This window comes from Temnothorax nylanderi, unplaced genomic scaffold (assembly GCF_030848795.1).
Source record: "Temnothorax nylanderi isolate EJ_2023f unplaced genomic scaffold, tnyl_v1.0 TNYL_tig0004_pilon, whole genome shotgun sequence".
NCBI classification, from domain to species: Eukaryota; Metazoa; Arthropoda; class Insecta; order Hymenoptera; family Formicidae; genus Temnothorax; species Temnothorax nylanderi.
Genome location: NW_027249066.1, coordinates 2,824,237 through 2,851,406, shown reverse-complemented (window position 1 = coordinate 2,851,406; position 27,170 = coordinate 2,824,237). Strand labels below are relative to the sequence as shown.

The 27,170-nt window shown below is 35.1% G+C and overlaps 3 protein-coding genes across 4 annotated transcripts in view; all 3 read right to left on the bottom strand.

The window, feature by feature from the left end:
- Positions 1-2,073: 2,073 nt before the first annotated feature.
- LOC139774610 (uncharacterized) lies at positions 2,074-5,864 on the bottom strand. The gene is made up of 3 exons (XM_071710012.1): positions 5,642-5,864; positions 5,070-5,189; positions 2,074-3,636 (listed from the first exon to the last, which is right to left on the bottom strand). Exons 2-3 carry the CDS (start codon positions 5,161-5,163, stop codon positions 3,263-3,265), a joined length of 468 nt encoding a protein of 155 aa, XP_071566113.1. The 5' UTR covers positions 5,164-5,189; positions 5,642-5,864; the 3' UTR covers positions 2,074-3,262.
- Positions 5,865-9,284: 3,420 nt separating this feature from the next.
- On the bottom strand, positions 9,285-14,334 carry LOC139774602 (uncharacterized). The gene has a single exon (XM_071710000.1). The coding sequence runs from the start codon at positions 14,330-14,332 to the stop codon at positions 13,814-13,816; it is 519 nt and encodes a 172-aa protein (XP_071566101.1). The 5' UTR covers positions 14,333-14,334; the 3' UTR covers positions 9,285-13,813.
- A 6,487-nt stretch (positions 14,335-20,821) lies between these two features.
- LOC139774349 (uncharacterized) overlaps positions 20,822-27,170 on the bottom strand; it is a 165,651-nt gene continuing 159,302 nt past the window's right edge. For both annotated transcript variants that reach the window (XM_071709862.1, XM_071709946.1), the window contains exon 7: positions 20,822-22,068. In XM_071709862.1, coding sequence (XP_071565963.1) covers positions 21,857-22,068 — 212 coding nt within the window. In that variant the 3' untranslated portion in view covers positions 20,822-21,856. The remainder of the gene's footprint in view (positions 22,069-27,170) is intronic.

Below are 27,170 nucleotides of genomic sequence, written 5' to 3'. Positions count from 1 at the left end.
AGTTCCAAGCTTTCGGTATCTTCAACTCGGCGAACGGCATCAGCGTATTCTCCTGCGTCTGCATTGACAGATTCATGGATTCCTCCTCCTCTATTAGGTCGATCAGACTCCTGTTCTCCTTCGCCGTACCTGCAAATGGGAGAAGAAATAGCTTTAGGTCAGTCCCACTGTCCTACTGTTCCACTGTGAGGCTCCGTGCCGCCGAAATCGAACGTGCGACTCGTGTTTGTCCTCGATAAGTCCTGGAATATCGTTAGGGAGAAATCTGTGGGGCATATCCTTAATTTAATCGAGGGATAAAATGAATTCGGATCTTAAACTAGCCGTAAATACTGCAAAATTTCGGAAAAATTTTCATAATTCAGAAAAATAATTTCGTTATTACAGAAATTTCTCATTTTTATTGAAAGAAAAAATTGTAGGAAGGATATACGTGGTCAGGAAATAAATCTTAAATTAATTATAAATATTTAATCAATTCAATTTTTAATAAATCGAGGATAATGACCGTAAGTGGCATTTCGATATACAGTCTGTCAAGTAAGAGCGTGGTCGTCGGCCTAATTTATAGAAAATTTGAGTTAGCAAAATTTTGAAATACATAGATACATTCTATTTGATTAGAGCTAAGATGCAATTACATTAATAATGTGTCCAGTCACCATCGTCGTCGATAATTGACTGACATCTCTGAGGCATATTTTGCGGCAAGGATCTCCATATCTGACGAATCTCTTAAGATAATTGCTTTAAACTGAATATTTGTCTTCCACGAAGCTTATGCTTAATATATGCCCAAACATTTTCGATCGGATTTGCATCGGGCGACTGTGACGGCCAATCAAATTGATTTATGCCAGATTGCTCCTTCCACTCAGTACAGAGTCTGTTCCGGTGTTTCGGATCATTATCCTCCTGCAGGATCCAATCTTCATTTTTTTTTCATAAACCACGAGTTGGCAGATAGTAACAAGGCCTTTTTATAGATTTCCAACATTTTGTCCGCATTCAAATTGTGTGTAAACACGTAACACAGCTTAGAAGCGCGACGCGTACGCGGCACTCATAACGCCTATGCTTTGCTCTGGCAAAACTTTAACAACAACTGAGCTTTTCTTCGCAAGGCATCCAGGAGAAAAGTATCCTCTATCGACTCACGCAAGAATCAGGAGTACAGCTTTTACCAACTGCGAGTTGTAGCGACGACGCTCTTACTTGACAAACTGTAGTGCAAAATATGCTTCGGAGATGTCAGTCAATTATCGACGACGATGGTGACTGGACACATTATTAATGTAATTGCATCTTAGCTCTAATCAAATAGAATGTATCTATGTATTTCAAAATTTTGATAACTCAATCTTTCTATAAATTAGGCCGACCACGCTCTTACTTGACAGACTGTACAAGACTCGAGAAAGGTTAGTGCGCTTGCTACTCCCCTGTTGTCGTACAGGTGGAGAAGGCAGGAGAAAAAGATAAGAGATGTCAAGGTGGCTCTGTTGCTTAAATAGCTCTCGCAACGATTGCTTGAACCAACCGAAGATATGCAATAAGATCGATTATTTACAAAGGAGAAATGCTCGTAACTTAGCGGCTACAACTATTTGAATTTATTTTCTCATGCTTCATTTAATTTGCTCAGATTCTAATAACTTATTTATTCCTGATTATTCTGGCGAGTGCTAACTGTAGCTCTCGATTCAGTCGCCGAGTAAGATAATCGATGATTTATAATTCAACTATCTCTCGTAATTGAAAATTTATAGGTAAAAGTTACTTGCGGGAATTATTGTCTTTTTGTAAATCATAGGTGTGCAAATTTTATGTTATCAATTAACTTAGGATAAGTATTATAAAATACGGTATACTAGCGTATGATTGAAAGCTGCAAGGGTAAAATTGGGTGATCAAGGATGCATTTGTCGATTTTACACTACAATTACGAATTGGTCGATGAATACCGTAGGGCACAATTTTCCTACCGATCGCATAAATTGATTATTTAAATAACAATTGAAAATAACATAACTGCTAGCGGCTGATAAAGATGGATCACAGGATAGTTCGATATAATGCTCATACAAATTTATTTCTTTCACACGCAGATAATACGATATTATTTCTCATTCGAAGTTACATAATCACTCGATAATTGAGTTAATAATAACGGCATGATTTGTTGCATAACGCCATCAATCTTAATAAGTTCATTATGTGCCTCAGACCTTAGATTAATGTACAAAAATAACTGTCGCATCACTTATAAACTAACGATTCATAACTAATCTTCTAACAAATTTCATCTTTTATTAAAATAAATGCACGCTCGTATAAATATAAAATTAAAAGGAAAAAGGCTAATGATCGAGCAGTAATGGATGTTAAATCATATAATTATTAAATTACATTTAATATTATTTTTTAAATATTTATTATATATATATATATTATATAATATAATAATATTAATAAAATTAATAAAAAAAAACGTTTAATAATTATATGATTTAACATCCATTACTGCTCGATCATTGCTACTCCCCTGTTGTCGTACAGGTGGAGAAGGCCTTTTTCCTTTTAATTTCATCCTTTATCTTTTCATCTTCGTTATTTCTCTTTCCTCTTTACTCATTCTTCATCAGAGAAAAAAAAAACAGTTTTTCTTATCGGTGCAAGATGAATTTTTGTTTTAAATGGCACTTATTTTAGCAACCATTCAGTTTAGCAATACTGGCAAATCATTATCGATTAACTGATATAATCAATGAAATAGATATATTTCATCGGGCGCAAAATCATAATATATCTCATAGCAACACTTCCTATAAATAAAACTCGTTTTAATCGTTCAATCTTAATTTCTAATGAGTATATATATGTAATAATAAGTCTTCATCAATGAGTTTACGCGCAGATAAGGAAAAAAAATATATAAAAATATATAAAGACTGTCGATACAAAAAAAAAATTTTCAAGACTGTTATATAGATTTGTAGAATTGGTATACGTAAAATTATATTATTACATATAAAATTAGTTTTCATTTATCATCCGTCTCGCAATGTTCTTAAAAATTTGAACAGTGATCATAAAATATCTGATAATATTCTGTCAAATTTTTATCGTTTCAAGAATAATGTATCTATTGAAGAATCATTTGAAAAAATATCGTGCATGTATTAAGCGCTTTCTCAAATCTTTCTTTGCCGAGTGGACAGTCTTCGAAATCTTATCGCGCGATTTTACATTAAGAGAGAGATCAGTCGAACTTTAGTTTCGGCTGATTGTTGGAGTGCAGGTACTCCTCCATATCCGCCTTATCCGTAATATAATGCTGCTCACGAATGTGACGCTGCCAGTGTGTTTTGCGCTTGCAACGTTGCGGGCAAAACGGACATTTAAACCGCGGCTCCTTGCCGCATTCCCATTGCTCGTGGCGTTGCAGCGTGTTCCTCCTCGTGTACGAACGGCCGCATCTGGAGCAGACGAAGCGACCGACCGGGTTGTTGACGTAGCTCCAAACTTTCGATATTTTCAACTCGTCGAACGTATTCTCCTGCGTCTGCATTGACAGATTCATGGATTCCTCCTCCTCTGTTAGGTCGATCAGACTCCTGTTCTCCTTCGCCGTACCTGCAAATGGGAGAAGAAATAGCTTTAGGTCAGTCCCACTGTCCTACTGTTCCACTGTGAGGCTCCGTGCCGCCGAAATCGAACGAACGACTCGTGCTTGTCCTCGATAAGTCCTGGAATATTGTTAGGGAGAAATCTGTGGGGCATATTTTTAATTTAATTCAGGGATAAACCTAATTCGGATCTTAAACTAGCCGTAAATACTGTAAAATTTCGGAAAAATTTTCATAATTCAGAAAAATAATTTCGTTATTACAGAAATTTCTCATTTTTAAAGAAAAAAGTGTAGGAAGGATATACGTGGTCAGGAAATAAATCTTAAACTAATTATAAATATTCAATCAATTCAATTTCAACAAATCGAGGATAAATGACCGTAAGTGAGATTTCATCAAAGAGAAGGTCCAAAAGAAATTTGTCATTTATACACACAAAATAAATATACAAACAAAAGGGATTTATCACAGTTTGTTTTTAATTAGCGCAAATAACCCTTTTATTAAATTATAGCATTATAGCAAATTTCTTCTTAATCGAAAATAAAAATTCACCAAAATTTTAAACATAAAATATTTCCCTGAATAACTTAAAGCCATTTCATAATTTTTATTTATGCTTACATAAACAAAATATAATGAAAAAGAATATATTTATCTCGACAACAATTGGCAAAAAATACATAAAAGCTTCACGATGTTTCAACCCAGGATTCGGGTCCTTATCAAGTAATCTAACAAAACAAAAATATAGCATGGGGTCAAATAACATCGTCAATAGTTAAACATTTTTTTTACAGTGTAACAGAAATTGATTTCCTTTTAGTCAGTGCAAAAATATTAAAGAGCAAAATAAATTTCGAAATACCTAATGAGGAAAAGAGTACCATCGTCAACACATTCTCAGTCTAATGCTTATGAGATTTTGACAGAAACATCACGCATGAAAGGCTAGAAATTAATACAAAAATAAGTATGATGTCAAAGCACAAATAATAAAAAGGAAAATACTTATTTACACAGAAAATGTCCCACGATGGCACCCATTCGCATTTGCGTATCATACTAGCGAAAATCACAGTGTTTTAGTGATATGCACGAAAATATCACGGTTTCAGAGCCACAAAACGAATCATGTTCGCACAAAATATAATTATTAACGTTCGCTTTCTTTTTTGAAGTTTTACGCGTTTAAAATATCTGGGAAAATTATTTTAAATAATATATACAGTTTTTTTTGTTAGTTTCTTGTTATTCGATTTGCTTGTACTTTTCATATGACCAATTTGTGTAAAATTATTTGCATTATAAAAATATATAATGCATAATTTCTTCAAAATGAATTTCTTTCAAATTGACCAATTTAGCGACGTGTCGGAAAATATTTCCTTTGTGGTGAGAGCGATAGCTGCAACAAATGGATTGGATCTTCTTCACCTTGCCGTAAATCTGGCGATGATTGGAAAACGAGCCGGGTGTCTTGAGCCGGGTATTTGAAGCATAGCTTACATAGATACGGCGTGACAATCATCTTGTTGCGATGACCAAGCCGCTTACCTGAAAAAATCGGAAATAGATGAACTACTGTTCGATTGTCTCCTTAGAGATAGAAGGTATTAACAAATTGCAATGGAAGAATTGCTCCAAGAAGCTTACTTGCTTTCAGACATTCTCATCCGCGAATAACTGAAATGACATAAAACTTTGATGCGTAAATGACATAAAGTAAATAACACGGGTAACAGAATAAAATTTCATGAGTGAAATATTACGATCGTGAAAATAAGTGATGGGTTTCATCCATAAAAACTTTAAGCAATTTTTATTTAAATTTCGGAAAACCCCGTCAATTATATCTTCGCAAGACGAATCAGGATGGAAGAAAGAAATGAAATAGCGAATTATGAAAACAAGGCCTAGTCTTTATTTCGATCGTACAAAAGGATAAATGGAATCATACACAGGGAAACGTATGCGACGTCAAGTGTTTAAAACGGATGCGTTCTCACTTGACGAAGCGATAGTGCACGTGCATGTGCCTGCATGTGCCTAAGCAGATTGCTTTTCCTATGAGACCTGTAGTTGCAGAAGGTGCAGGCGAAGCTAGGTTCCTTCCTGCACTCTACTCTCCGATGATACGTGAACGAACCCCAAGTCCTATAAAACTTGCCGCAGAACTCGCAGTTGTACTTCGCGAACGAGGAAGGACCCGAGTTGCCTCTGCGATAATAATCTGCGGAAATACACGAAAAACGAAATACGATTGTTAATAAAAGGATGACAATGTACTGATCGAATCATTTCTAAGGAATCACTTTTATTCGCAAATTTTTGTGCTCGCACCAATTTTTTATTTTGCTAAGTAAACATAATATTATAAAGATTACAATCATTAATCGATTATGAATAACATACATTATTCATATAAGATAAATATATTTAAGTATCGCTCAGTATGTAATGCTTTGTAGAAAACTAAAATTCATGAGAATTAAAATTAAACTTTATATGCGCGCGTTATTAAAGTATTAAAACAATTTCATTATTACATTAAGAACTTTAACTATTAATATAACAACGAATTAAAGTTATCGGGAAAAAATACGATAGAATCTAACTAAGAAAATTATATTTGGTCTGTATTAAAAGAGTCGATAATTGTTGTATACTTTTACTGTACTCGTAATTATTATTTAAACATTTATTTAATTCTAAACTGCAAATAAAAACACCATGCATCTTTTCACTAAAAATAAAAACATCGAGATCACAGAATATAAGAGAGCATAAAAAATAGGAACGCTAAAAACAAAGGTAAAATAAATAACGCAAAATTAGAATGAGAAATAGCATATTATGCAAAAATATTGCGACGGTTCTAGACACGGGTATTCTTCGCAAAAAGTTCAATTGTACTCAACGTGCTTCTTGATTTCATTTTCCGGATTATTTCCTGTTTATAATTAATAAATTTCAATTGGATGTAATTAAACATTTTCAAGTAATTTTGTTTAGGAAGTGTCTCTGTATGTTGAACTTCCTGTTGGTTCTATAGGAACACATGCAGCACACATATATTTGGATGTGTGATTATTGAACCAACACGCCTCAATTGCAAGTACATGTGCCTTGTCCGCGGAGACAAATTTTGCTTTAGTCGATGTCGCGTTTAATGCAACGTAACTCAAAGGCACTGAAAGAAACATGAGGATTGTTACTGACGATTGCGTATAATTTTGAACAGCACAAAATCGGACGGACATTTCAAAATCAGTAACAACCAAATTAATCGTAATTATGCGTTCATAAATTTTTTATTCAATTTCCAGCGTATTTTTAGCGTTTATAATTAAGGATTTAATTACATAATTTTCGTGAACGCTGGATTTTCTGAAATTATTTCAAGACGATGCGTCACATATTGTATTAATAAATAAGTAATGAATATTGCAGAAAATACAATATTAACGTTATTGAAAATTTTCATTAAAAATAAAATAAAATGCACTGAGGAAATAATGCAGAAAAACTTTTTAATGATAAAGACAATTTGTTAAACAGATGGCATTACCTTTAAAAAAATCTTTAAAAATACATAATAATTCAACGAGAAATATAGAAATTATTTCGCAAGAAAATAAAGACTTATAGCGTTGTTTATTGTACACCGAACATCTATAAAAGTTCTTTCATAACATTTTCCTATACGTACAAAAGCTGAAATTACCGCACCGAAATCAGGTATAAGCGAGAAAAAATATAGAAAATTTTTATTGCACTAAAACTAATAACAACTATAAGTTATAGATATTATTATTCACGTTACATTGAATCGATTCGGATTGATACGCGCGCTATTGAGATTGATCTTGCAATAAACATTCCATTTCAAGCGATTATTTCAAATATTAGACAATCCTAAGCATATTTCGAGTTATTAATATTTAATTATTAATATTAATATTTAATTATTAATATTAATATTAATATTAATATTTAATTATTAATATTAATATTTAATTATTAATATTAATATTTCGAGTTCGGTAATCGGTTTAAAATTGCATTTTATCATCTTTTCGGAAGAGAAAGAGGATAGACTAGTATCGACTAGTTTAGTTTTTAAGATGCAACATATATATTTTTATAGACTATTTTGTAGACTATTCTGCCACAAAATGCGATAAGCGCAATAGAATCTCGCTTCCCGATTTATTTTGGATTCAAAATATCGCCAACAAATATCTATATACAGTTAACACTCATCAATTAGTATTGCTCTCTATATTATTCTAGCGTTTAACAAAACAGGCATTAACAACATTCTTAGGAACCTAAAAATAGTATATTTTTATATATTATTATTTGGTATTTATCTCGTAATTATTTTTTTATCACGACCATTTTATTATTTCTACAAAAAAAGAAGTTAACTAAAAACAATGTCTAATAATAATGTTTCTAAATTAGTATATAGCTGTATTTTAGTAATAGAAAATACTGTAAATAAATACAGAAGTAAGAAACTCAAAAAACTCCGAGCAATTAGCCTGAGATAACGCATTCAAATATAATTTGTAATTCATTGTCGTTTAGTTGCACATTTCCTAACTTTTTGGAAAAAAAAAGTAAAAATATCTCACTATTTTTACATCGATCGTTTCTATCTCGAATTAATTATTCACGTGCGAGAATTAACATATATCAATTTTATATCTCTGCTGTATTATGAACTCGAGACTGTTCAACGGTTCGAAAATTTTTGCAATCTTGCCGTGGTTGCTTTCTCACGAGCCTCTGTTGTTTTGCCTGTCAAGCGGACATCTCCTCGTTCGTCGACCAGCTCGTGATGTCGAACATGTGAACGTTGTAATGCCTCAGCAGACTGTGCTTGTGCTTGAACTTGGCACGGCACGTCTTACATTCGAACTTGGCCTCCTTGCCGCACTCGAGCCTTTTGTGACGTTGCAGGGAGATCATTCTGCGGTATTGCCTGTTGCAGGTGTCACACGGGTACACTTGGACGATGTTGCTTTGCTGGTAGATCGCTGAAAGCATAAACATCCATTGGTTAGATTGATGTCGGTTAGAACGCTGATTGCCACTCGGGAAAAGATAGTCACGCGCGGAGACATCCTGTTGCTCGCAAATTCGTAAATATGAATAAACTAGAAAAATAAGCAAAGAAATTACCATGGAACAAAGTTTACTTGGTGCTTAAGCCTTTTACGACAACAAGACGACATATACCATTTGACATTTATTTGTTTTCTATATTTTTTAATGTTGAGTAACGTGAAATATCATTTTGATGCGTATTTGTTGTAAGAAAATATTTTATTTAGCGTAAGATAATCAATACAATAACAAGCAATTCTTCGCAAAGAGAGATATGTTATATTAAAAAGTTATTTTTGACAGTTGATTATAATTATACTTTTTATAAATTCTAAAAAATTTTCATTGAAGATAAGATCTGAAATAATTTTTTAATCAATTTCTGACGTACTTGACTTCATTTCTAATTGTATAATAAAGTTATCAATGATCAAAAAGACTGACTAACAAGTAAGACATAAAATTGTTATTGCTAATAAAGAGTGAAAGAGGTGAGTTTCGGGTGAAAAAAATAAACAACTCGATTTTAAAAAATAACCCGGAATAAAGAATATTTCTTTATTAATAATATTAATAATAATAGTTATAATATTAATTAATATAAAAGATACCATTATGACAGATAGACATTCTTCCGCTTAAAACCTTCCAAATAAAGAAAAGAGAAAAAGGGAGACAGAATTAAAAATATGAAATTAAATATTAGAAATACCGAGGTGCAACGAAAGGGGGGAAGCGTTGCGATATTGGTTCAAGTCGCCCCCTCGCCCCCTTTTTGCTCGATTAAAACCCTAAACGCTTAAAACTCTAAACGAGGACTAAAAAGAGAGACGGAAAAATTGGCGAGAAAAACATATAAAACGTGTAACTTAAATATTAAGTGATATTAAGGGTTCGGTAACAAGAGTCTCGGAATAACGAGGCCGATCTCGGCCGATCGACTCCGCGGTGGCGGACAAAACTCCGCCGAATCGTATCGGCATCCATGATGAGGATCATGGTTAAGAGCTATGGGTAGAGATGTGCAACGAGTATATACCCCCGCATCATCTCGCAGGCAGGCAGGTAGAGACGCGAGCGCGTTTCGCAAATACTGATATCAAAAATACTGACGTACGTCCCGTGGCCGGACGCGCGTCGACGTTACTTTCGACTTACTTTCGTTCTTTTTCTTGGCATCTCTCTTTCTTTCAACGTGTCTGTTTACATGCACCCGAAGTCTGTTGCCATTTCTCTCAATATCTACGGATTCTCCGATCAATCCGAGAGAAATCCCCACCCGACGAAAACTTGTTTGAACAACATCCTTTCACAATTTTGTCGGTGAAGCAATTGTGTCTTGAATCTCTCGACAGCCTCCAGAATAAAGTAGAGTTTATTTTAAATTATTCTAAAAAGAAGCATTCGATTTTGCCAGATCTAAAAGCTGGATCACGAAAAAAGAACAGATCAAAATTCTTTTAATGACTCGTAGTTAAAAATTAACAAATATTTAAATACTACTGAAACTTTCACTTTGAGACGTATCGAAGAGCCCGCAGATGAAAGAAATCGCAATAATTTTTAGTAAACATCCTATATACATATTTCTATTATATATATATATATATATGTATATGTATAAGTGTATAAACGTGTATAAAAAAATGGAAAAGAGACATTTATATAAATCTATGAGTATGGTCCGCGCGGCGCGACAAGCAGATCGATCCCATCGATCCGTACTGGAAGGTTGTCTGAATTAAATACTATATTAAATAATGCGGAAGGAGTAAAAGTGAAATGTAAATATCAGAAATCATCGCTGCATAAAGAGAATATATATATATATATATTAAATAAGAGGCACACACGGACAACAATCCCTAGGATCGTGAGATGAACCCGTTCGCGCGATCGACCTCTTTGCAGGCTGCGCTCGTAAATTCGCATAAACGTACAAGTGATCTTTAACATTATATAATGTGTTAATCATATTTTCCGATTTCGAAGTCGATTGCGTTACTAATCTTCCTTTACGCTGTCTACAGCCGGGCGAAACAAACGAGCGCGAACAAACGCGAATAAACAAATTGCTTCAATCGCAAATATTTTGGCCTGCCTTCGTTGAAGCTAGTTATTCATTCGTGCTTGTTCGCGCTCGTTTGCTTAGCCTGGACTCGGCTTGAGATGCGCGCGAAGCAATTGCGAAATGCGGATCTTTGTACTTTATCGGATACGTAACGTAAATCTTTCTGTCGCGTTTGCTGAATTACTCTTTACATTATATAAATATATTATGTAGAGATGTTTTGGTAAAATTGAATCTTTCTAATCCATCGCCCCAACACGCCATCCTATTAAAAATGTTAACAATGGTCAACGAATCAACAGTAGTATCTCTCTGCTATGTAAGATACATGTGCGAAAAATTCATTCTCACGTTCGTACTCGCGGTCACGGGCGAATTATCTGGAATAACAGATAATTATTGTCTAGCATAAGCGCCTAAATGCTCTCAGGTAATCTTCTGAAGATTGTTTCGCAAACACCACCAGTAACGAATGCGCGAGTTCGGTTTGCATCTCCATTTGTCGAATTCTCGTCGAAGGCACTTTGGAAATCTTCTGTTTATCTTTCGAATAAAATATGTCTATAAAATTATAGATGACGGATGACAGTCATATTATGAGAAACAAATTGAAAATCTTGAACCAGTTTTCTTCTTCGGTGCTTAACGAAAAAGAGGTATTATTAAGTAAAGTTCCAAATCGTTCTTTAGATTGGCCTAGCCCGTGAGCTACATGTCTCGTGACTCTCGTGAGCATACAAAAATACTAACGAGACACGCTATATTTGATCGATAGATTCTTAAAAATCTAAGTTTCACCGATATTATCGGATCGTTTCCAGTTATGTGTACCTTTAATATTGTGTCAATTTTTCTTCGCGATTATATTTCTTCAAATCTCATCGTATTCCACGCATTTCACGCGAAATGTGTCAAATGAACATGACTGTCGAAAGTTATAGAAAAAAACCGCTTCCAACTTATAGAAATATTCTTTGTATTTTCTTTTATATATATATGTATAAAAGAAAAGAAAAAAAGAACAAAATTTTCTAGCTTGAAATATTCGAGCTATGTACCTATAGTTCGAAATATAATTTGCTACTGTTGTTGGAATGTACTCGCGATTTTTGAGAAACAAATCTCGGAATGCTTTAGTCGTGAGATTTCTTTGGTGGCATACAGTGCGATAAAATAATAATAAAAATATTCTTACTTGCTTCTTAAGATTTGCGTAAAGAAATGTGCAATGCACCATATAATGTAATGCACCTTTTTTTTTAAGATATAGTGTGCTCAGGACCAAACAAATTTTGTTTGAAACGTTTTCTAAGAAAATACGTCATTTACAAGATATTCGAGCTGTGCAATTAAAATGCACGACGATGATCAAATATATTATACACCAATTATCTACGTCTAACTGATTTAAAGAAAGCAATCAACGAAAATGGCTTTTCAATATCAATATAATATAACAAACAAATATCTACGAGTATGCTCTTGTTGCACATTTTCGTTCACGAATTTTCAAAAGAAATTTGTAACAGTAATAATATGACTTGATTCGTGAGTCACTGTAGTATATGATATCCTTGCGCGAATCTTAATAAATAGGTGAGAATATTAATACTATCATTTATTTCCTCGCACTATAAGTCTTGTGCAAAACAACTGCGGCGATATTATAGCGATAGATTCTAGATGACAAATTATTTACGCCGTGCACATTAAAAATGCGATCACGTGAGCTTACAAATTAAAGCAGCAGAGTTACGCGAGCTATTAACTACAATTTATCACCAATCCCCAGCAAGTAAAATTAAACCAATAATGTTCTTCTAAGTTCCTTAAGTAACCCAATATCTTACAAATAAATTGAAACGCTTTGGCCCGTAATCTCGCCACGGATTTCTGAGTACGGCTGTCCATTTCTCATCTTACACGGAAGTTACAAAACGTTAAGATTCAATATCGGACGGCCACGTTTCGTGCTAATCGCGGCGTTAAATAAAAATGAGATTACGGGTATTTGTCAAAAGTACCATGTAAATTTCGAATCCGCGTAAAAGCGAGGTAAACGAAAAATCGCTGACTTCTCTGATGGTTTGAGCCGTTTGAGGTGCGGTAAAAAAAATATGCTTAAAAAAAAGTATCTATTTAATATTTATCTGAAAAATATTTGTTCGAGTTTTGCAAAATTTTCGGAGTTGTTTTCACGAGGCTCGTTAAATGATTTGCGCGTATTCGCGCAAATATTAGAAAATTGATATGTATCTGTCTCAAATCTCTCATTTTATAGTAGTAGCTTTAAACACTAGCAGATCTATAAGACGAGTCAAAATTTCATAATATATGTTATCAAGTTCTGTTATCAGTAGAATACGAAAAAAAATGAACATTTTTACATTGGATCGGATTTAATATACGCAGCTCTTTAACTTTAACCCTCTGTAAGTTAGTAATATCACGCGGATAAGAGTTCATTTGTCGAATGTTAGAATGAAAATAGAAGGAAAGAAAATACCATTTAAAAATCATTAATCAAACTATTTCAATTCAAAATAAGGAAGGTATATTCCAGTCATAAAAGATAACTCGAATATGCCGAATGTGCGGTACATATTTCATCGCACAGAATGATTGATTTATTTCTCTTTGAAACGTACCGTTAAGATGTCATGTCGTTCTCTTAAAATCACGTTAGAAGCCAAAGTGAGTATTTAAATTAAGTACACAATTACCCACAGAATTAATAACAGTTAGAAGTTCAATTTCGCGAATCAAATCGCTGTTCAAGTCCAAGTTAGAATCATCAATCGAATATCTCGCGCAAGCCCATCCAGTTCAATGATCTTTAAATCGCGATGCCGTTTATCATAGAATCGGCTCGAAGAGGGTCAAAGAAAAAAGCCGCGAAAATTCGCGGGGCTCTCAAGAGCTCCCCCGAAGAGCTTGAACCTCGCATTTGTTCAATGCCGAGGTAGTTTCTTCATCTCCGCGGTAAAGATACTTAAGATGCTGAAGAGCCTTCGTCGTAGCCCATCTTTTGATGATGCCGCTTAAAGTGCACAGTCAGATTTCCACGTTGTCGCGCTTTGTACGGGCATTCCGGGCACTGGAAGGCCGGCGGCTTACCGCCGCACTCCACCGTCTCGTGGCGACGCATCGTGCTCTTCCAGCGGTAGCCCTTGCCGCAGAAACGGCAGCGGAACTTCCTCTGCTGCTCGTGCGGCACCCCGGCCATGAAGACGACGCTGAGGTCGTGCGGCCGCGGCAGCACCTCGAACGAATCCGGGAATACGACCTCGCGGGCAGACGCGGCGCGGCCGCCGCTGTTGTCGCCGCCGCTGCTGTCGTCGTAGCTGTTGTCACCGCCGGCGACGTTGCTGTTGCTGGCACGTCTGTTCGCCATGGCGATGTTGGCCCGCGTCATCATCGTCGGTGCGGACGCACGGTAGCTGCTTCCCTTCTTCGTCGACGGTTGTTGCCGCTTGAGGTCGGAGTGCAGCAGGGACAGTAGCGTGCCCATGCCTGTAACAGGTACCCAGCGCCGGCGGGGGCGCGAAGGTGGTAAAGAGATTAAATCTTTGAGAAAAATACAGTCAGCTTGCTGGCTCGCTCGCCCGCTCGGTATCTCGCACGGTTACACGGCGGTATCAGGGGAAATGTGACTTCGTACGATGAATTAACGCTTCCGTGGACTTCCGCGTGCCGAGAGTTCGTCGTTATTATCGTCATTCGCTTCAGTCAAGATCATGCTTTTGACGACGTAGCAAAGTAATTCCGCTACTCTGTCTCTTGTATTAAATAGACTCAATGTATATTTGTATAGGCAAACGCGTTTTGTTCGTTTTTCTCCGACAGAGAATTTTTAAAAATTGCATCTAAAAATTAATTCTGAACTATTATCTTCTTCGTAAAGTAGTTTTGCCACGAGTCAAGCATGATCTGACTCGAAGAGCGTAAAAATGGCCGTAGATAACGATTTCACTTGACGACAAAACGCACGGAAAGGACAAGGAGGGATAAAGGAAGAAGATAGGTGGGACAAGAGATGTTTCTCCACGAGATGTGTTTGTATGCGATTGGTAGAGATCAGTGAGATTAAACCCGTAACCAACCCAACACACAATGTATCAGCCAATAGCCCGAAGATAAGTGCGCCCAGGATCAAATTTCGCCAAGGATATGTGGCTGTGTGAAGAGGCGTGAGATAAACTGCGTGAGGCGGGAATGATGGATGAGAGAAGAGGCTCCAAAATCATTACATTTCAATTCATATATATATATATATACATAAACGGTATTCTTTATGAAACATATATTCACAACGGACAGGATGTTTATCAAATCAATGATAGATTTCGTTCGGATTTACTTTCGTGAATTACGCGTAGCCCCTCCTCATGCTCCAGCCTTTCCACCTCGAGTGAGAAGACACCAACCCTCCAAACAAGATACCCAAAAACAAGATGCGACGACGTAGAATGATCCCGCGTTGAACCACCAAGTCAAGATCGAAAGAAGAAACGATTGGTTTTTTCATGTACACTCGAGGATTTATATAATACAATACGGTATATAATGTTGATACACATATACATGCATACGTGTATTTATAAGAAAGGTATATATCGGCAACTATACATATATATTATACGTATTATACATAAATTTTGGAGTACCCGTGAAAGAAGACAAATTGACGAAAATACAATCTATTTATTTTACTTGTTTCCATCGATCGAACAAACGCAACTGAACTCGGTCTGTCGATACTCGACAGACGAATATTAGAAAAAGAAAAACTAAAGAATCGTCTTTCTCTATCTTTGTGTCTCTTTCTAACTCTCTAGCTCGGTCAAAACCCGTGTACGAGGAGCATATGCTTGGGCAGGCTTCTCTTGGTTAACAGTCTTTCTTCCAGGCAGATCGGGCATATCGATCGATTATTCTTCTGTATTCAAAACAGTTGTATTGCACGTGGCGATTCAGCGAGCTCTTATTCTTGTAACTGCGTTCGCAGTACATGCAAGGAAAAGGCTTCTTGAGAACGACGGCGTGTCCGGCAGCTGGACCTGAAACAAAGTGCCACAGACGATATCTTAGTGCTTGTTCTGGTAACTTGAGGAGTTTCCGGTGAAACGGTTGACCCAGGCCCTGCTGAACCAAAAGATTTAGAATAAATTGTAGGAGAGGAGATCCACCGCGGGAATAGTTACGTCCTAATAATTTGTCGAGCGCTAAGATCCGAGCTCGGCGTGTAATCTGTGAAAAATTCTCGTGTTAATGATAACGTCTCTCATCGGAGAGCGACAATGATAGCGTACAGGATATGTGGATTCGGAAAAACCGTGTTTTTCTTTTTTTTTTACTTTGTGTATTCACGGTTATCTATCTTGCTGAAAAGAAGACTTTTAGATGAAGGAGGATTAGGGTACAAACGTTTGATTTCGATGCTATCAAACATGTTAAAAACGCTGAAACATTAATATATGTACTTTGTATACTTATCATCCTAATAGGCATGTTTAATACACATTAATCATGCCCATTAAGATAATAGTCACTTAAATAAGTGTGCAGATACGGGAATATTATACATATTGTTCTATATGTATAACATTTTGGGATTAGGATAATTGCGTGGGTTTTCCCCATAAAAACGCTTATAGCTTGGAGAAAACGGCATAATGAGATCATAATTTAAGTTATTTCTGCCCTTTTATGCGTTATTGTGCATACGAACGGTGTGGATGGAAAAAATTAAATAAATTAAATTCTATCAATGGCACACTCTCAAATTCAAGTCTTCGAACGAGATTAAATAATAAGTACAATATAAATTAACAATTAATAAAAATTAAAAGCGCTTCCAAAAATGCCCTTTTTATATGTACAGAATATATTCTATACATATAACCATACGTATAAAAAATATAATTCTTAATATATAGATACTTATTATCAAATTATTTCTTCGATATATTAATAAAATCTACGGGAAAAGGAACAATAATAAAAATGTCGTTTTATTAATAAACGGTGACTTATCCATTTTCATGTGTTCGCAGGCGATAATAAGGTACAGCAACGGCATAATCGTGCCACAATAAAATAAGATTTATTTTTATAAAAAATATTCCAAATATAACAATAAAGACAATTCGTGCCGTCGGAAGGTCTTAGTCAATTGAAATTGCAAACTCGGTCCATTCAGTTCTTGGTATTGTACAACATCTTATACTGGATCTGCCGAATGAACTCGCCGTTGCCGGAAGTGAGAAGGATCGGCCAGCATTCCGGGCTCTCGCGCACGTGCCGGTGCAGCGATTTCTTCCACTTATACGTCTTCGAGCAGGCCAGACAGGTGTTGCACTCTGAAAAAGAAAGCAACACGTAGGTTCGTCAGCGACTTCTCAATCAGGACACGCAAGAAACATCAATGTCTTTCGGGCAAACGTGAACAGGTCTCGGCTCGATTAATTATCATCGCACCGTGCCTCCCGTGTACATAACTTGATCTCTTTTGTTCGACCAATAGATTGATAATATAGATCGCAGAGCTAGTGACACAAAGAAGAAATAATCAGTTTTTGAATGTCGATGCGTTCAAACTACAGTAAATAAACACTGCGGGATTATGCAAGTTTAATTAGTGTCTTTAAAGCGGTCGTTCTACAAGGAAAACAAACTAATCCACTTTTTAAAAGTTAAAAGCACATTAGTAGATTATATTGAACGTGGTTAACAGCTTAAACAATAGAAATGATATAATAAATCTAGGTGATCAATGATATACTAGCTTTATCGTGTTACATTATGCATGCATAATCCCGCTTTTAATACCGTAACAATAATATAATAGAAAAACTTGTTCTTAGATTTGCAACTCTTTAATTTGGCAATTAATACAACAAGTACGTTTGGTATTTCTCTATAATGAAACATAGTAATATAAAAAAGGCATTATTTCTCGCAAAAATAACAGTTATAGCTTTCGATTCGTTTCTAAGACAGAGATCTCATCAAAAATAGAGAGAATAATTGTCCGTATTCTCTTTTTACAAACCATTTGGCACTTCAGAGTTAAACGTGTGAAACACAATTAAATTTCTCGAAGCTTAAGAGTATATGGTGCCTATCGGTTTTATACACATCAGAGTCTACATATTTATTTACAAAGGCATTCGTAATATCATTGCAATCACGTAAGAATTTACACTATTTTACAACCCGCGTCTTACGAAGATTATGCGGCTACCAAAGGGTGGACACAAAGTGCACGCGAGCGCTTGAAATGCGAATGTAACTTCGTAGAGCTGTAAGCGTTTTAATTTGTGTTACGCTCGGTAAAATTAGGTGATCATAGAAAAATTGTTATCAATCTCATATATTTCGAATTCAGCTTTGGTCTCGTCCTCGTTGTGTCGTTCTCCGACTCTGTCACCATCACCCGCACCGTCCGCTTCCGGTGCTCTCAGCCCTGCTCAAAGCCGTGCTTCGTTCGCATGTGCTTCAACAGGTTGCAATGTAACTTGGACCTCTTTGGGCAATATAGGCATTGATATTTCGGCGCTTTCCCGCATTCCTCCCTCATGTGTCTCGTCAACGAGCTGTAATACACGTACATGTTTCCGCATTTCCTGCAGGTGTGCAGGTTGGTCTGATTCTCAGGGAGGTAGCCTGCAAAGAAAAATTACATGTCCGGGTTATTCCAAATCGCTTAGATTGACTATTCATTTCGATGGTCGCTCATATTCGCCAGGATGTTATTTCTTCATGAACTCATATTTGCGGATTTACAGAAAAATAATCAATTATATGTTTCCCCGGTTATACTCTCGTTACGATTAACACTAAATGACATATCTGATAATTTATGAAGTATCGCATAACAAATGAAGCTCAAGCATTTGATTTTTTATCGAGCATAACAACGTTTATCATAGTGCAAAAATCAAAATTAAATTATGAACAGAAAATTTAACAGACATTAATCATAAATACTACTCTGAGATGTTTATTTCAGATAATACCTGTGTCAGAATTTTATTTATATTCGATTTTAATTTGACTCGGAATTATTTTGGAGAAGCATGAAAATTTCAAGTAGTACAAAGTCGAATATCAACGACCAATCCTCTCATTGTTACCCGAGTATGTTAATGTTTGTTTCGTAAAAACACACTGGGAGGATAAGAGCGCACACGGAAAGCCTCGATCTACGCACCTTCCATATTTTTACGTGTGTATTTTCTTCATATTCTTCTTGCAAATAGTCCAGCCGTTCCTATCGGCATAGACCGGGTTATGTAATTGTTAAAGACGAAGACAGAATAAGCACGAAACAAATGACAAAGCAAAATATAAACTTGCGATAAACATAATCGAACTCTCTCATGCACTCATTAGTATTCCCTTATTATTAATCTTGACATCACATAATTACTACATCTTTGAACATTTTTGTCACTGTAGACAGTTATTTGTTTGCCATTTAACAAATAGATCTCTCATAACTTTCATATGCAAAGAAGTTCTCGATGTTTTTTAAATAAAAATGCAAACAATGAATATGTATTTATTGAAAATTTTTGGATTTGTAAAAGTTCTTCTCAAATATCATTCGCTTTAATTCCCAATCTAGATGATATTGAAAACAAGTACAGAACAATTAAATTTTACGAAAAGTATTTTACAGAAAAAAATTTTACAGTGTAGTGAAAATGACATGTGCACAATTGTGTTGATTGGATAAACAAATCACTCGCGGAATTTCATTAGTCTATAAAAATAAAAACGAGTTTACCAGAAAAAGTTACTCTCGATTAATCGATCAAAAAAACTTAATTTAAAATAGAAAAAGAACATTGTCACAAAAATCTATTATAAATATAAATAGTATATTAATATTCCATATTTCAGAAAAAATGTGTATTATCGTTTCTACAATATTTTATCATCAAAAGATATCACTTAACGATACTTTTGCCTTAGATAATCATTTAATAATATATAACATTTTGCATATCTGTGTTAATAATAAACTCGTTTTACACAACATATAAAATTTCATAAATTTTTCGCGGCACAAAGCACTGAAGAATATCTCTCGAACCATTTTTTTTTTACATTACAATTGTGAAACGCAGTAAGTTTGAACACAAATGTTACTTTTAATCGTTCACAGCGTTGTACTGTAAACAAGTGTCACGTTTCGCCACTCGAACTTCAAAAGAGTTTCGTTCGTTCGTAGATAAGCGGCATTAACGTGAGAATCGATACGATCGCGAAGCGGGTAAGAGAATTGTCTCTTCGGCAATCACTCGTCGAGTTAAATCTTAACAACCGTGCTCCTTCTTCAGGTGATTCAATAGATTGAACTTCATTGGCATGATGTTGCGACAGTACGGACAGGTATACAAGATTCTGCCGCATTCCTCTCGCACGTGCCGGTTCAGGGCCATCCGCGACTTGTACGTTTTCTGGCATTCGCAGCACGTGTGGAGACCTGAAACGGAAGGAAGAAAGCCGTCTTGAATAACCGTCTCGACGCACGTCACGACAATCAACAATGCTCTCGCTCTCACAAAAGCATTTAGCATCGACATTAGCATTCTGCGTGCGCGGTACATATCCGATTTTTTTCTGTGCCGTAGCGGATAGCTCGTTAGACCTTGGGATCCTGTCGAATCCTTCGAGCGATCTGAAACAGAGAGCGCATTCAATCATCTGTTAGTAGCACTCTGAAAAATTATACTTAGAGGAGGACAAGAGCGACGTCGGTCGATTCTGAAAGAAACAGCAACGATGAATAAAACTTTTACATTAATAGAAATCAAAAATACCTTTAATTAAAAGTAATCTTAAATTTCGAAGTAGAAAAAAATGAGGTTTGTGCTGTTATTATTAATTAAAACTTCGATTCGAGGTTTCATCGTCGAGGACGATTTGGGACGAAAAAAAAAGATTGTCGTAATAATCGCTGGCTCGCTAACTGAGAATGAGATTGTCGTTTTGCTTTTGATGCTTTTCTGACACTTTATTGTTGGTATTATGAAAATACATGCATTTATAAATACTACGGATTATAAGGTATTTTTTAGGATCGTGTTTGTGCAAGCGGCCGGCACGACACTTCGTGCCGACATAAAATTTTGAGATTGATGTATGCAGCGAGAGAGAGAGAAAGAGAGAGAGAGAGAGAATCGATAGTTTATAGTATTGGCAGCAATATCTATCATCAGATCTCAGTACTGATCCTCGGTGGACAAACTATTCATTTATAGTATACTTTGTTCTTTCCAATGCTTGGCCTTCGATGCAGCGAGGTGAATATTTTCCACTCTTTCAAAAGGATAATCAAATCCCTTTGATTACGAAGGAAGAAATGCATGACGTTTATAAGTTCAAAATATTTTAAAGCGATACGATACAAAAGAAGAGAGATAACGCATTAGCTTTATTGTCATTCAGTCTTGTTTCCTTTACGGTCTATCGGTATTTAAACTACGCTACTTGTTACACTGGAATTCGAATTGTCGCATCATATTTCTGCACATCTTGGTCGTATTACTATACATACAATATATAATTACATAACGAAGGGAGAAGAAAGATATACTACAAATGACCAATTTTATTTCTATATATCATTTATATAAATTTGTTTGCACCGTCCATTTATGAGATCTGATTCCTTTCATGATAAAATGCACCGATCGCTGTTTATTATCTAATACAATATGTCAAACTATCCTATGATAACGACTCGGGAACTACCTCATCGCCTTCGTGGCGAGTTTAGGAAAAATATATTCTTCGGAGAGAGAACGCTTTCGCGGGATTTCTAATCGGGACTAATGTAGAAAACGGTCGTCGACGTCTCGAAACGAGTCGCTCATAGATCCTTGCATTTCGGAGCCGCAGAAATTCTCGAGAACGTTGTTCGACAGTCACGGCAGTATATGGCACACGTGCCACGAAAAAATCGTAACGACGACTAAGGCAATTTGACAATTCCTCCCCGATCTGGATCGCCGTAGGTCGTTTAAGTGTTCGGCGACGTGACTTTAAAGTGTTGCTCCGCCTGATGTGCGTGCAGGATGAAAGCTTTGAAGGCGGCGAACGGGCACAGGGGACACTTGAACTGCGGTGGCTCGCACTTGTGTTTCAGATAGTTGCTCCACATCTTATAGAACTTGCTGCACATAGTGCAGGTGTAGCCGAGCACCTGATCGCCCATGTACATCTTCCGGTAAGCTGGAAACAGAGGGACCAAGTTAGTTAGTTGAGCGGCAGACCGACTACCCTGTTCAAGCCTCGCGAAAAAAAGATTCAACAAAAACAGCGGTATCAGGATAGAAACGATGAAAGCACTCGCGGGTGTGTCTAGGGCAACGATCAGTCCGACTTATGAGATGCAATCATTTCACGTTTGTAAATACTGGCAAATCTGGCTAATCTTCGGATAGAAGATACAATAAAGGAAAAACAATTCGAAACGTTCATATGGGCAAAAGTAGAAACGATGTGTCTGTATCGAGGAATAATTTGCCTGTTCGAATTTGCAAAAAGCATGAAACGTTTGAATTGAATTTAAATAAAACGTGAAATTAATCAAATTTACAATCAATTACGAAATCTCATAAATCAAACTAAGGATTCTGATTGTCTCAGATGAATATTTCTTGCCACAAGAAGATCGGAAATTTACTCTTTCCGAAAGCTTGATGCGTCCCTTAGAATTTACTTAAAAGCCATCCTAAAAATCAACAAAAGCTCGGAAAACTTTATAAATAATTCACACAAGGACAACTACTCTATAAGTTTTAGAAGGAGTCTGATTCGGGATCAGAAGGATTAGAAATCAATTTACCAAGCCGGCCAAACATGTTTCTATTAAAGCACTCTCATTGCTGAAATAATATATACAAACATTAATTCGCTTTTTGATATTCTAAGATTACGAATTGCCACGAAACTTAGCGATTAAAATCTAAAAATTAAACTGGAAAAAAGAACGTCGCTTATCTACAACTTAAGTAATGTTTCCTAGCTTGTATTACATTGTAATTTCTCATATTCTTTTTCTTCATTAAAAGATCTATAATTATATTCCAATAAACAAAATAAATATCAAAGGATAAAGACTTTTTTCAGGCTTTCCTGAAAAGTCTGAAAGATCAGTTTTCGGTGATTTGATGGGCAAGTAGAAATTGTGCTTCTTATACCTAAAGGTATATTCTCTTCAGTATTTTATACGCAAAAAATCAGTCTTCCATTATGCTATAAATAAACCTGTATAATGAAGAAAAAAGATATTTTGCTATAGAGCAAGACGTAATTTGTTATTCTGTATATATGATTATTAAAATGCACTTGTCAAATTATATTCATTTAATGAGTTATAGTAAAAAACTTAAAAATACACAACAAACGCGTGTATAGATATATTGTATATATAGATTCAAGTTTAATAATATATTGTCTACAATTAATTTTGTCCTAAATCTACACGAACATTATATATTTTACTATGAATAAAAATCTAAAACGAGATTAATTCGTCGTTCAAAATAACGAGTACGTTTTAATAGATATTTTTTTTTCAAAATTATTTGTTTAATATAATTTGCGAATACGCAGACTCTTCCCAAGAAATAACTGAAAAATGAAAACAACAAATAGTTGAATATCATAATGTTAAAGTCTATATCCCACTTTGTTTCTCTTTAGTTTCTTCTTGCAACTTCTCAACAATTATTTTCCATTGTCTGGATTTTATATTAAGACACCTTTGTTCACCGTTGTGGAAATATGTACCTGAGGGATTAAAAGTCTTCCATAAAATTGTTAATTTATTGGTACATATTTCGTAATACATATGTCTTAATATTACGAATACACATATATCTTAACGTAGATGTTCGAAGTATCACTAAAAACCATAAAAACGAAAAACAGCAAAATAATGGACATTGCATGTTGTACCTGCTATAAAAAGAGTACATTCAGTTTATTTTACGTTTAGTATTACATTATATATATAGTCATACGTATACATAGTTACATAATACAGTTATAATTTATAAATTATATAAGAATATAAATGCGATAAAGTTTCGATGAAATAATACGACAAATTTTAAAGAATAAATATTGTTTGTTTGTACATTTTTTCAGGAAATAATAATAATATACTTTTCAGAAAATTACAATCAGTATCCATAACATACCTATAAATAATCTAACATATATATAAAACATTTTCTCCAAAGACCTATAATTTCGTAAATATTTCGCAGTTCTTCATGACAAAAACGCTTACTTTTTCTTTATCGCAATAGAATACGACAGTACTAGAGACTACCAACTTGAGAAAAATGTAATAATATAATAATTGACTGCTAATTGTTATATCTGAAAAATGTATTTGCACGCAGGTTACAAGTTCTTTCACCGATTAGATATAAGTTTTTTTATCATTCTATAATTCCCCTTTATCGTTCCAAAAGTAGGAACATTATAGCGGCATTCAGTAATTGAAGAAATAGGGGCAATGTCAAGCCACAGACAGAACGTAAAAAAAATTTTATTTTGCGCTTATTTATATAATCCCATATATGGCCTCTCAAAAACTTCCGTTTAGCCTTTAACGCGCGAGGAGATCAATTTAAAAGTCGCACGAAGGATACTTGCGCGACGTAAAATTTATTTTCATACCGCTTGTTTAGACAGTAAAGTAAAATCTTATTAAAAAAAAAAAAAAGAATTGTTTCATCACAAGAAGAACATTCAAAGCCGGCTCGATAGTGTTACTTGCTCTAATTAAGGAAGCGATTGTAAAGGATGCCGTGATCCTTCTTCCTCTTGTGTATGTCAATGCGCCATTTGTGGGGGCTTTTGTACGAGCACATGTCACAGCTGAACCTCGGCTTCGCATTCACGCACTCGAACTTTCGGTGCCTCCAGAGAGATCTTTGCACCTTGTAACCCTTGCCGCAATCCGCGCATATGTAAGTCCTCTCGCGCGTTCTGTAGACGGCACGCTGCTGACGTTGCGCATCGCCGATGTCGTACCCGTGCACGCTTTTATACCACGCTGAAACACCAATGTCAGATCGGTTAATAAGAGCAATTGGCGACATCAGGTACACTCCAAGTTTGAATATATATAATTTTGAAAGGATCTCATAAACGATATCGATATTTCGATACCAATAACCAGTCGCCAGTATATCGAGCGAAATAATTTGTCAATATTGCGGATACGGAATTGCCGAGACGAAAATCGTCAGGAGTGCGAAAGCTAATTGTAGTCGAAATTTGACTTTACAAAGCGTTGCGCGATGCCTCTTCCTGTACCTATCGACGCACCACTTGTACGGGCGAACCCCACAGCTAAACCTCAGGCTTAACTTTCACACAGTTGAACTTCCGATGTCTCAAGAGCTTTATCCTCAATGTGTAACCATTGCCGCACTCAGTGCACACGTAAATCTGCTTGCGTACTATGCCAGCATCTTCTTGTAACGCCCCGTCTCTGCCGGTATTGGCCATACCAATTTTCCCGTGAAGAGATGTGTGTCATGACAAGGCTGAAACAATAACGTCAATAATTGGTTAGTGGGAGCAATCTGCTAGCACATAATTGTAATATGTTAACACCAATTGTAATTAATTTATTAAAATTTTAACAAAAATATTACATATGTGTACATACTCTTAAATGAAAGTAATGATAATTAAAATAATTACGTAATAATATTTAAAAAATCAGATTCAATTCTTATAATTGTAATAAAAATTTTCGGGATTATCAAAATTTCATTTAAATCTCAAAAATTAGATTTGTAATAAACATATTACGCGAAATATAGGACAAAAAAATAAAAGTACTTATAATATATATATCTATATATATGTACATAAAATATAAAATACATTTTTTCTAAATATATTGAATAAGAAACACGAACTGTTCTTGCAAGCAATTTTAATATCTATTTGTAAGATATTAAAATGTATATGTTAATTTCATTTAATAATGTGCGTAAGATATCTTTAAGTACATTGACTTCATCCGTAATGACATTTGAACGAAGGATACTAACGAAGGATTAGATATACCACAAATATCTCATATAAAATCACTCTATTTTCTGTTACATTTACATTTCTAGTGAATATTACAAGCTATTTGAAATTAAATAGGAGAATTAAATATAATTTAATGTAAATTAGATATGATTTTTAATGTATGAGTTTACGTTGCGGCTTCTAAACCTGTATCCAAGACATTTTCTATGCTCGGACAACAAAGTGAAATAGAAGCTACAAAGTATGTAGGTCAATACATTAAATATGCGCGTACCGCATTGCAGAGATAGAAATAAAAAATTTTGTAGAAAGAAAATAATTGGCGCATGTTTATAATTGTAAATTTGTATTTATCGTAAATCTAACGCAATTATGCATCGATAAAGGCATGCCAATGAAAACAAGCTCAACGCGCAATTGTTGGGATTTTTTATTTTGGAAAGGTATCGAAAAAACGTATGCACACGGAGGGTTAATAATCACTCTTAAAACTTTCAATCTTCGGTATTTGTCATATTTCGGTGAAAATGGAATACAAAATTATAGTTAACATTGAAAATGTACAATTTTGTTGAAAAGCATCGTAATGCAATAGTTAGAAAGATAATTTGAATCCGATTGAGCAAAAATACAAAATCGAAAAATGTCTAATAGCATCAATCGAGCTTACAAAATATCCAAACATCATCTCTACATAATTTCATACGTTTTTCTTTCGGATCTAAATTGATAGGATCTGGATTGGATTTAAGGCTTGTTTTTATGACAATCATTTATCGCAATTGCAATATTTAGAATTATATGTTATCAGTTTAGAATGTACAAGCGCATACCAATATATATGTACTAGAGCTGTTACTTTTGACAATTTCAAAGATTCGAAGCTTCAAAGATAGCTTCGAACCTTCGAAATTTAAGGTGTCTTCGAAACTTCGAAGCTTCGAAAAATATATTTGCGATTGCAACATAAGCGACATAATTGCAACATTAGAATTTTATTCGGATTTTGTCACATAATTTTATAAATGTAGATATACCTATATATTTCGGTACTATTATACTATTATATTAAATTAATAATTGTATAATTTTGATTCTTCGAAGCTTCGAAGGTTGAAGTATCGAAGTTTCGAAGATTCGAAGATTCGAAGCTTCAAAAGTTTGAATATCGGAGCCTTCAAAGCAAATCACCAGCCCTAATATGTACGTATATACATTGTAAAATTGTCTTTCTCTCTGAGCCGCAAAGGTATCATCTGTCG